Source organism: Candida margitis (genome assembly GCF_024628925.1).
Source record: "Candida margitis strain CBS 14175 chromosome Unknown scaffold1, whole genome shotgun sequence".
Lineage (NCBI taxonomy): Eukaryota > Fungi > Ascomycota > Pichiomycetes > Serinales > Debaryomycetaceae > Lodderomyces > Lodderomyces margitis.
Genome location: NW_026261901.1, coordinates 165,703 through 176,732, shown reverse-complemented (window position 1 = coordinate 176,732; position 11,030 = coordinate 165,703). Strand labels below are relative to the sequence as shown.

At 38.4% G+C, this 11,030-nt stretch overlaps 7 protein-coding genes and 1 pseudogene across 8 annotated transcripts; 5 read left to right on the top strand and 3 right to left on the bottom strand. All coding sequences in view use genetic code 12, as the record gives it.

Moving 5' to 3' along the window:
* Positions 1-60: 60 nt before the first annotated feature.
* Positions 61-948, top strand: CANMA_004712 (annotated as a pseudogene). The gene is made up of 2 exons: positions 61-88; positions 242-948. Coding segments are annotated over exons 1-2 (735 nt in total).
* A 44-nt stretch (positions 949-992) lies between these two features.
* Positions 993-1,712, bottom strand: DPB4 (DNA polymerase epsilon noncatalytic subunit; the record flags this gene model as incomplete). The annotated part of the gene is made up of 1 exon (XM_051817016.1): positions 993-1,712. The coding sequence occupies one exon, from the start codon at positions 1,710-1,712 to the stop codon at positions 993-995; it is 720 nt and encodes a 239-aa protein (XP_051669478.1).
* Positions 1,713-1,896: 184 nt separating this feature from the next.
* Positions 1,897-2,922, top strand: SAS2 (Sas2p; the record flags this gene model as incomplete). The annotated part of the gene is made up of 1 exon (XM_051817015.1): positions 1,897-2,922. The coding sequence occupies one exon, from the start codon at positions 1,897-1,899 to the stop codon at positions 2,920-2,922; it is 1,026 nt and encodes a 341-aa protein (XP_051669477.1).
* Positions 2,923-2,994: 72 nt separating this feature from the next.
* On the bottom strand, positions 2,995-4,710 carry CDH1 (Cdh1p; the record flags this gene model as incomplete). Its single annotated transcript, XM_051817014.1, has 1 exon — positions 2,995-4,710. One exon carries the CDS (start codon positions 4,708-4,710, stop codon positions 2,995-2,997), a length of 1,716 nt encoding a protein of 571 aa, XP_051669476.1.
* Positions 4,711-5,293: 583 nt separating this feature from the next.
* Positions 5,294-5,596, bottom strand: CANMA_004708 (uncharacterized protein; the record flags this gene model as incomplete). The annotated part of the gene is made up of 1 exon (XM_051817013.1): positions 5,294-5,596. One exon carries the CDS (start codon positions 5,594-5,596, stop codon positions 5,294-5,296), a length of 303 nt encoding a protein of 100 aa, XP_051669475.1.
* Positions 5,597-6,285: 689 nt separating this feature from the next.
* Positions 6,286-7,005, top strand: CANMA_004707 (uncharacterized protein; the record flags this gene model as incomplete). The annotated part of the gene is made up of 1 exon (XM_051817012.1): positions 6,286-7,005. One exon carries the CDS (start codon positions 6,286-6,288, stop codon positions 7,003-7,005), a length of 720 nt encoding a protein of 239 aa, XP_051669474.1.
* A 510-nt stretch (positions 7,006-7,515) lies between these two features.
* CANMA_004706 (cystathionine beta-lyase) lies at positions 7,516-8,730 on the top strand (the record flags this gene model as incomplete). The annotated part of the gene is made up of 1 exon (XM_051817011.1): positions 7,516-8,730. The coding sequence occupies one exon, from the start codon at positions 7,516-7,518 to the stop codon at positions 8,728-8,730; it is 1,215 nt and encodes a 404-aa protein (XP_051669473.1).
* Positions 8,731-9,000: 270 nt separating this feature from the next.
* RFA1 (replication factor A subunit protein) lies at positions 9,001-10,878 on the top strand (the record flags this gene model as incomplete). Its single annotated transcript, XM_051817010.1, has 1 exon — positions 9,001-10,878. The coding sequence occupies one exon, from the start codon at positions 9,001-9,003 to the stop codon at positions 10,876-10,878; it is 1,878 nt and encodes a 625-aa protein (XP_051669472.1).
* Between the last annotated feature and the right edge of the window lie 152 nt (positions 10,879-11,030).

Below are 11,030 nucleotides of genomic sequence, written 5' to 3'. Positions count from 1 at the left end.
TAATTACTCATTTCTCTGATAAGCCATCAGTTTGTCTTACACAGTTGTTATACATCAAGAATGGCGCACTCAGATATACATAAGCATTGTACGTTAAAGTCCAGGTTGATTTGGCATTAGAGCTGATACTAACTTTTCTCATCAACAGTGATTTATTGTACATTGACTATAAACTCCACCACCCTATACACATATGAGAACCATCAACTTACATCGAATTTCCCGCGTACAAACTGTTCAGAGATTATTTCACAGGAATTAGGATTGATAAATTCTTCGAAAACTTTAGTTGGATCAATCCCCGTTTCAACAAATACTCCCATGAAATTGTCTCTTTATTTTATGAAAAAATATATGAATGTGGATGGCAGCAGAGACTTGGTCACAATTGTTTCCATTGCTCATAATGATGTCAACAAGACGTTTATTTTGGTGGTGTTGAAAAATATCATGGACAAATATATCGATTTCAAGAATCGACAAGGCGATCAGAACGACCCGGCATCCAAAGCTAAACCGGGAGAGTTCAAGCTCTACATGAAACAAATAATCAAGCATGAGGAACTGAACTACGATGTAAATCACCAGAGCTATAATTACGGGTCAACAAATGAGTCGAATGAGGGAAGTGGTTCCCTAAATCAAATTGGTCCAAACCAGTTACTACTAGCGAACGAGGAAGTAGGAGAGGTTCGACAACTCATGTTGGACAATATTAACAAATTATTGAGCAGAGGTGACAAGATTAATTCTTTAGTGGATCAAACAGATAGACTCAACACCTCCTCACTGATGTTTCTGAAAAAGGCACAGCAGATAAAGAGACGTATGTGGTTCCATAAAACCAAATTCATTTTATCTGTCGCTGGTGGTATTTTGGTGGTACTTTATCTATTTATTGCCAGTCAGTGTGGCTTTCCTCTATTTGACCACTGCATACGAAACTAGTGGATATCTTTCAGATAAACACATAAAGGAAATAAAAAACCTCGCTAATCCTCCTCCTCCTCCTCCTCATCATCATCCTCTTCTTCAGCACGTTTTTCATCATCAACCTCTTCTCCACGCAATTCTTGCTCATCTTTGGAAAGCTCAGATATGGGATTAGTTTCAGCCTTTTCCTCATCGTCCAGCCCATCCTCGATTTCGTCACTCAGATCATCTCGATCTTCTGTCTCTTCAATTTCAGCATCTTCTTCATCTTCATCATCATCATCATCAGTGCCACTTGTAACAACTTTACGCGATTCAATCTTGCCATCTGGAGTTTCAACCCTCGATTTCTTTGTCATTGTTTCCTCCTCTTTACTTGAACTCTTTTCCTCCAACTTCTTTTGCTTCTTTGCTTTTGCCAACGACTCAAATTCTCCTAGTCTCTGTTTAACTTCAGGGAGGAATCCTGCAAATTCAGCTCGCTCCAAAGCTGCCATTATATCTTGAGCAGTCACCGTCTTTCTACCAGTGGCTTTTGACACTTGCTTTGCATGAAACAACATGTAGCTCACAAACACTGTAGCCGATCTTTGCAACGCCAATAGCGAGTCCTTTGCCAAGGTCATGTTATTTTGGTTATCTTCGTCCGAGGTTATTGATTTGGCCAATTTCAGAATTGTTGTTCGAGGAAATAAGATATCATCTATCGATACAGGCTCAGTGTCCCTGAACGGCTGCTCACTTGGATCCGCATTCTTTTTCCAACCTTTTGGAGGCATCTTGTGTTTTGAATTTGTTGATGTGTGGTTGAAGAAAGGAAATGTTGTTGTTGTGGGTGGTGATGGTGGTAACATACGCGTCGTTATAATTAGCGCATCAGAAATTTCCAATTTCCCGAAATTTTTTTTGCAAGGACCAGCCAAGAGGTGTATATATATATGCCGAATTGACACACGCATTTGAATGCTGTTGTCCATTCCATCTATAACGCAGGACCAAAACCTGGAAACCTCTTCATCAAAGGCCACATCTTTTTATGGCCGACTAGAGAGACCAAATATTGGTAAAGTTACTTTCGGAAAATACGAATTTGAACCATGGTTTGGTAACCCCGCATACTTTAATCCATACGAAGGTGTACCCGATATGTTGGGCTATGAATACTCGAACATGACTGCTGCAGATCCATTGCTACGGAAACGACTAAAGTCCTATTCATCAAGGGAATGCTTTATCGACCATCTTTTCGTCTGCGAATACTGTTTCAAGTATTCAATTGATGAAAACGAGATGCTGCAGCATTGGGAAGTTTGTCAATACCATCGTGAAAATCCAAATATAGGAACAATGGTGTACTATGACTGCAAGAAAAAGCACATAATTCGAGAAGTGCGAGGGTATGAAGCACTTTTGTTCTGTCAAAACTTATGTCTTTTTGGGAAATTGTTTCTTGATGACAAGTCGGTTTATTTCAACATTGACCACTTTAACTTTTACGTATTTTACGCCAAGGACGGAGAAAGAGATTATATACCTATGGGGTTTTTTTCAAAAGAAATGATTGCATATGATCCTACAACGAATTTAGCGTGTATTTGCGTGTTTCCTCCTTTCCAACGAAGACACATTGGCCACATGTTAATTGAGTTTCTGTATGCCCTAGCACAATTAACTCAGGAAAGTAGTGGGCCTGAAATTCCCCTATCACCATTTGGCAAAGTGAGCTACTTGAATTTCTGGTCAAAGCAGTTGGCAAAAGTGTTGACTCAAAGAAGATCTAAAACGTTCACTCTAGAAGAGTTATCAAAAGCTACAGGATACCGAAAGGAAGACATTTTATACACGTTGGAACATATGGAGGTTTTAGTTCAAAAACTCAACGGTTATGTAACATTTTCCAATGAAAAACTTCAGGAATGGGCCACCTCGACCAACTTTGATGCCGACAAGCAGCAACCATTGCTCGATACAACCTCTTTCTATTTATAAAAGATACGTATATATATTGAATAAAAAGTTACGAAGCAAGGTTCAGAAAGTAAATATCTATAATGTATTCCCTTAACGAATTTGCAGAAAAGCTCCCAATAATACAGATGAAGGAGAGTCATTGTTTTTATTCTTTTCAAAGACATTCCAGAAGCGCAATGTTTCGTCTCCAGCACCAGTAACAATTGTTTCACCATCTGGCGAAAGCGATAAATACAAGACACGATAGGTATGTCCCGTTAACTGGGCAATTTGTTGCATTGAGGGATACTTCCAAACAATGATTTGGTTTCTTGAGTATCCATGGGTTGACACAATCTCGTTAGAATTCTTTGACCAGATCAAGTTACAAACTTGCGACCCTGTATCAACATCATGAATCATGTTTCCAGTCAATGTATTCCATGTCTTGATGGTTTTATCTGCAGTTCCACCACCAGACGCCAAAATGCCTCGTTGATGCGGTGACCAAGCAATAGCTTTTACTGCAGCAGTATGATCGGTAAATTGATACAAGGGCTTGGTATTTAAGCCATCCCAAATAAACAAATTGTTATCATTCCCACCACTTGCTAACTTGTTCTCATCGACATTCCATTTAAGACCACATATTTCTTGTTTGTGGCTCTCAAACTTGTTGACATAATGGTCTTCGATTCTGACATCACGATTTAAAATTGTTCGATCTCGAGACCCACTCGACAAAATATGTTCATTCCATGCTAAGGAGCTAACTCGTAACGAATGACCAGTCATTGTCCTAATGCATTTGATTTTAGTTGCATCCCAGATTTCAACTAAACCTTTTGAAGTTCCAATTGCTAGATGGGTACCAGTACCAATCCAGTTTAGACTTGTCACCTTGTCCTTATTTGATAGATTACACAATCGGTCGACTGACTGCGTTGATCCATCCCATAAATAAACACTGTCACCTAATCCGACAGCCAAGACATCTTGTTGCCCCCAATCAACCAAGTTTAAGTAAAAGTCATCGGAGAGCTCAGGTGCATCTAGCACTCGATATGGCACTTTAGCAATAGAGCGGGCCTTCTTTTGCGGTGACAATAAAAACTTTTGTGATTCTTGGCGAACCGGTGATAGCGAGTAAAGTTCCTGTTGTAAATCTCTCGACACGGGTCTTGATTTCTTTGGTGATTGATAAGTAAACAAGTTTGCTTTCCTGCGGGGCGTTGACAATACGTCGTCTGAATCATATGTGGATATTGAACTGGTATTGCCTAGCTGACTGGTTGACGACGTGGCCGATATCGGGAGATGGGGTAATGAGCCAGATGACCTTGGAGGCGTTCCAGTAGTTGACATGTTCGAGCCTGCACCCATACTATTAGGTCTCTGGCTAGATGATTTGGCTCTATTATTATTTCCATTACTTGATGTTACATTGCTTGTTAAATCAGCAGTTGCCATGGGCACATTATCTCCAAATAGTTCTGCCTTCAATACAGTTGTGAAAGTTCTATTCGCTTCCTCCTCCTTTCTGATTTCAATTTCATTGTCAGCGTTTCTATTACTTCGTACATCCGGTAGAACGTCTTCATTTGTCAAACTAAAAGCAGCTTGCAAGTCAACGCCCGTACGATTCGGTATATATCGATCACTGAAAATTGTATTTTGGTTTCTTCGCCTCGATGGAGATGACGATAGTAAGGGGTCGTTTGGTCTCAATGGATCGACACTTCGCGTTGATCTTGAAGGCGATTTGGGCGTCTCGAATGACTGTAGACTGCCTCGTGAATGCTTTGAAAGGTTGTTACTGTGGTTCATTGTTTAATTACTTGGTATACTTTATTGATTAAAGTGGATCCTGTGAGTCAAATATATGTCACTGATAAAACTGAGACGTGTCACTACTTCATAAAAATCCTGGACCAATACCTTGTTGTAGCTACCAATGTATGAGTAGGAACACAAGTTATAATTGTTGTGCTATAGTTGATCCTTGCTTATCCTATGTGAGGTTTTTCTGTTTAATGTTTCCTTGATTTTTCTTGAAATGCGACAATCCTGTATATTGCCTACAACGTTGAAGTCAAATGGTAGCACCAATTACGAGGCGGACCTTGGGCCAATTAAGACTACAACCTCAAGACAAACTATATATGGTGTGGAGCTGTTATAATTATCACAATCAAAGACTACATGCGCAAAGCAAATTGTAAATTTTATTCATTGTAACTATATACGATAGAATCAGTGATTTTATCCCCCTACCATCGTTCTAACCACTATCCTCTCCACAAGTAAAGACCAGCTTCACCATAAAAACATCCCCCAAAACGATTCAACTCTCTCATGTGCACCCATTTGTTCATCATCAGCCGCAGAAACAAAATTCAATGTTGTCTCCCTATCCCAAAAAGTTGAGGAGGTCATCAACAGGCTCCTCATGCTTCTCTTTGGGCATACTTTTGGAATTGTTTTCCATCTTGGGCATCTTGTAGTCGTGTAATGAACTACTAACACCAGTTGTAAAGTCCTTCATTTCATCAATCTTCTTGTCCATATTCATCATGGGCATAGATTGCATTGACTTATCCTCTGGCGCATTTGGATCATAATGAGGCATCGACTCGTCGGTCATGAAATTGTCTTCCAATCTAAAAGGGTCAGAATCAGTAGAAAACTCTCTGTGTTTAGGAATCTTTGACATTGTTAATTAAGCTATGTAGAATAGTGAAAACAAGAACACAAGGCTTGAGAAAAGGGATTTGATAGCCCTTTTATAGAATTTTGTACTTGTATACTTTATACGTGACTATTCGTTCCCCGCAAAATAGAAGGATAGAGAAAATTGGCAAAATTATAAGTGGCATTACAAATTATAGTTTGTTTACTGTATATAGTTCAGAAAGGGGGATAAATGATGCATATACGTACTTTTGCTAATGGGTGGAGGCAACGGATGACTAAGGGTGAGTGTTCCCCCCTGTGCAGCTACAAACATCTAGTAAGGATATACTACAATTTTACAAATATGGTAGCGTGACAATTTGTATAAAAGATATGTATGAAATCTCTCTAAGCCAATCAAACAGAATTAAAATTTCATTACGCATACACACACACACACACACTACAAAATTTTTTTTTTTTTCTCTCTTCAGTAAGTGGTTGGAAATTAGAAAACACCATTTTAACATTCAACATTGTTGTATCAATACTAGTTTACCACAAGTTCATAAGCTATTAGTACCACTGTTGACAACCATTAGCAAATACATTCAAACTAATCAAAAAGTATTATTCTTTCCTGTAAAAGAACAGCTTGCACTTCGTTAGTCATTTTTTCAATTACATCATATCACCATTCAAGTACATAATCTCCACCAAACCGTACCAATGTTATCACGTATTATAAGTAAATCCTCATTATCGAGTGTATTCCACACCTCCAAGAGATATTCAACCATCATTTCCGTCCACAGAGAAACCAAAGAAGACCATACCAAACTACCATTTGAGTTTACTTCTGAAAACAAGAAAAGAGCCGATGAAATTATCGCAAAATACCCACCACAATATAAGAAGGGAGCTACTATGCCTCTTTTGGACCTTGGGCAACGTCAACTAGGTTTCACTTCTATATCAGTTATGAATTATGTTGCCAAACTACTTGATATGCCACCAATGAGAGTGTATGAAGTAGCCACCTTCTACACCATGTACAATAGACATCCTATGGGTAAATATAACGTTCAAGTATGCACAACCACACCCTGCCAGTTGTGTGGCAGCGATGGAATAATGGATGCCATAAAGGAACATCTTCAAATCAAACCAGGTCAAACCACTGCCAATGGATTATTCACCTTACAAGAAGTTGAATGCTTGGGAGCTTGTGTCAATGCTCCAATGATTGCCATCAATGATGATTACCACGAAGATTTGACACCAGGAGGTGTAGTTAGTCTTTTGCAAAAATTAGAAAATGGTGAAGAATTGAGTCAAATTGGACCTGAAACTGGTAAAAGAGAGTCTTGTGAGCCATTTAGTGGTCAAAAAGTATTGTTGGATAAAGAGCCAAACGATATGAGGAAATTCACCAGATCTGATTTGTAAATTATATAAAAAAAAACATTTAATAAGTATAATTATAGATTAATGGAAGCTCGAAGGAGGGGGCCTAATAGCGTAGTGTAATGTCTTTGGATCGAAAACTAGTTGATTTATTAGGTGTTGAAGTAGAGCTGCGATGGTCGATAAACTTACTCAAAACACTCCACCTAAGTTGAGTCTAGACTGGGTAGCGTGCACGTGATTTCTTATCTGAATGATGCAATCAAAATATTTTGACTCTGTTACTCATTTTTTGAAAGAGAAGAATAAAGAAAGAAAAGAAAGAAAAAAGATATTAAGTCACAATTGTCACTGGATAATTTTTATTTTCAAAAAGATTTTCTTTATTCATCAGATAAACATTATTCATTAAAGAGAATAAGATCAGAGAGCAGAGAGCAGAGAGCAGATAGCAAAGCATAGCGTAACAAGAAGCCTACGATAAACCACTGAAGTCGCTTAATTAAACCATACCAAAACCAAAGAAAGAAAAACAGCAACAATTATTCAACAATGGCACCAAAAAAGAGTTATAGTCTTGAGACTGAGTTGGTCCTTGCCAAATCTAATGATCAGCATAATGCATCGGTACCACCATTGTACCAATCAGCTACTTTTAAACAACCTTCACTTTCCAATATGGGTGAATATGACTACACTAGATCGGGAAACCCCACAAGAACCCACTTACAGAATCACATTGCTAAAATCATGAAGGCTAAACAAGCATTTGCCGTCTCATCAGGTATGGGATGTCTTGATGTGATTACAAGACTTTTGAATCCTGGTGATGAAGTTATAGCTGGAGATGATTTGTATGGAGGCACACAAAGATTATTGACTTATTTGAATAAAAAGGGGGACTTAATTGTCCATCATTATGATACAACTAATACAGAATTGATAAAGTCAAAGATAAGTAAAAGCACCAAGATGATATTTTTGGAATCACCAACGAATCCTTTGATCAAAGTGGTGGATGTGAAGTCCATTGCCGAATATGCACACCAAGTGAATCCCGATGTGATTGTTGTGTTCGACAACACTATGATGTCGCCAGTATTGATGACTCCATTGGATCTAGGTGTAGACATACACTACGAATCAGCTACAAAGTATCTCAATGGACACCATGACATCATGGCGGGTGTTTTAGCCACAAGATCTACAGAATTAGCCGAGAGATTATACTATGTTATAAACTCAACTGGATGTGGATTGTCTCCATTTGACTGTTGGCTTTTGAGTCGAGGATTAAAGACATTAGCAGTCAGAGTTGAAAGACAGCAGGACAACTGTATTAAAGTTGCCAAGTTTTTGGAAAATGTTGGTTTCAAAGTCAGGTATCCTGGGTTGAAATCGCACCCTCAATATGAATTGCACAATTCCATGTGTTCTGGGTACGGTGCTGTATTGTCTTTTGAGACTGGGTCCATCAAACTCAGTGAGAAAATTGTCGAAAGCACTGACATTTTTGGAATTGCTGTATCGTTTGGATGTGTTAATTCATTAATATCTATGCCATGTAAGATGTCACATGCTTCGATAGACGCTAAAACTAGAGAAGAGAGAGAATTCCCTGAAGATTTAATCAGGTTGTGCATTGGAATTGAAAACGTTGATGATTTGATTGACGACTTGACCAAGGCCTTATTAAAGAGTGGTGCCGTCAGAGTTAACGATAAGGATGAGTTATTTAATGCTGTTCCTATACAACCAAAGTTATAGAAGCCTTGTATAGAATCTATATAACAATACTCGTTGGTAGCATATAAACTGTTAATGGAACAAAGATAGAAGATGATGGCAATAGCCAACCTCTCTCTTGATAACTCTTCCTTTATGCAGTTCTGCGATACACGGTCACGTAAAGAGGAAGAGCGCGAGGAAAAATAAAAAATAAAAAACAAAAAACAAAAAAACAAAAAAAAAGGATAAAAAGGGAACGCGTGTGGATCACGAAACTTTTACTTTCATCCACGTAACTAACTAACTAAAATGACATCGTTCCCGTTATCTACTGGTGCTTTGAAACAGGCGTTCTCAAAGGATGGCCATGACAAGGTTAAATGCCCTTTGGTTTTTCAAGTAACCAATTTAAAATCAGTTAATACTATGAATAATCTGAAAAAGTATCGTATTTTACTATCTGATGGTGTTTATTCAACTCAGGGAATCATTGAAGAGAAATGTACTCCATATTTGGAAAACAATAACTGGAATAGATACTGTACCATCCAAGTGAATGCTTTCCGTACGTTGGCCACAGCTAAGCATTTTTTGATTATTGAAGATGTTGAGATTTTGACTCCTACTGGAGAAAAACCAACCACGCCATTGATTAACGTTGACACGTATTTTGCCGAACATCCAGATGAGGCGGCATTGAGTGTCACCAAGAAGCAAAATTCGGTCGACGATAAGGAACAAACACCAGTTCCAACGCCTCCTGTGGCACAATCAACTGCAGCAAGTGTTCCATCAACCGCTAAGCAACAGTACCCGCCACTGAAAGCAGGCCAACCAGCACCAAGAATCTCTCCTATTGAGACTATATCCCCTTATCAAAACACCTGGACTATTAAAGCCAGAGTTTCATACAAGGGCGAGCTTAGATCATGGTCGAATGCAAAAGGTGAAGGTAAAGTGTTTAGTATCAACTTTTTGGATGAATCGGATGAAATAAAGGCGTCCGCGTTCAATGACTCTGCTGAAAGAGCTTACAGTTTACTTGAAGAAGGTAAAGTTTATTACATTTCTAAAGCAAAGGTGGGTGCAGCTAGAAAGAAATTTAATAATTTAACACACCCATATGAACTAACCTTGGAGAAGGATACAGAGATTACCGAATGCTTTGATGAATCCGATGTACCTAAATTGAATTTCAATTTTGTCAAGTTGGACAAAGTGCAAAATTTGGAACCAAATGCTATTATTGACGTTTTGGGAGCATTGAAAGTGGTTAATCCACCATTCCAAATCACAGCAAAATCTACTGGTAAAGCTTTCGATAGAAGAGATATCACCATTGTTGATGAGACTGGATTTGCCGTTGATGTTGGTCTTTGGAACAACACGGCTGTGGATTTCAGCATTGAAGAAGGTACCGTCATTGCTTTCAAAGGATGCAAAGTATCTGACTTTAACGGTAGGTCCTTGAGTTTAACCCAAGCAGGTTCAATAGTTCCCAACCCGGGAACACCAGAAAGTTACCAATTAAAGGGCTGGTTCGACAATATTGGAGTCAAGGAGAATTTCAAATCAATGAAGACAGAAACCAATACGTCTTCGTCGATTGATAGATTGGCCAATCGTAAAACCATTGCTCAAGCTGAAGAGGAAAACAACCACTTGGATGGTGAACAACTGGGTTATTTCACCATCAAGGCGTGTTTCTCATTCACCAAACCAGAAAATTTTGCCTACCCAGCATGCACCAATGTTGTCGCCAACACTACTGACAGCACCAAACCAGGATTAACCTGTAATAAGAAATTAGTTCAAGTGAATGATAAATGGAAGTGTGAACGATGCGATATGTCATACGATGAACCAACATATCGTTACATTCTCTACATATCAATTACTGATGCTACCGGACAATTGTGGACAACTTTATTTGACGAACAAGCCAAGAAATTGTTGGGAATAGATGCTAATGAGTTGATGAAGATGTCTAATGAGAATGATAAAATGGTTGTTGCTGAGTATGTGTCAAGAGCGTACTTTAAAGAGTACAATTTCAGACTAAGAGTTAAACAAGATACGTTTAATGATCAGTTGAAACTCAGGTACCAATGCGTTGGATTGAGTGATATTGATTATAATGCTGAATGTGAGTTTTTGTGTTCCGAGTTGGATTCAATGTTGGGATAAAGGTGGTGAAGGTGTAATTTGTGTCGTTTTGTATAAGCTTGTGTTTTATAATGTTAAGATTCATATTTTCTAAGTGCTAATCTCTACTAAACCTCTGCTCATTTATCATGGCCTGTAAGTTTCTTGTCACAATCTATATGATAATCTATTCA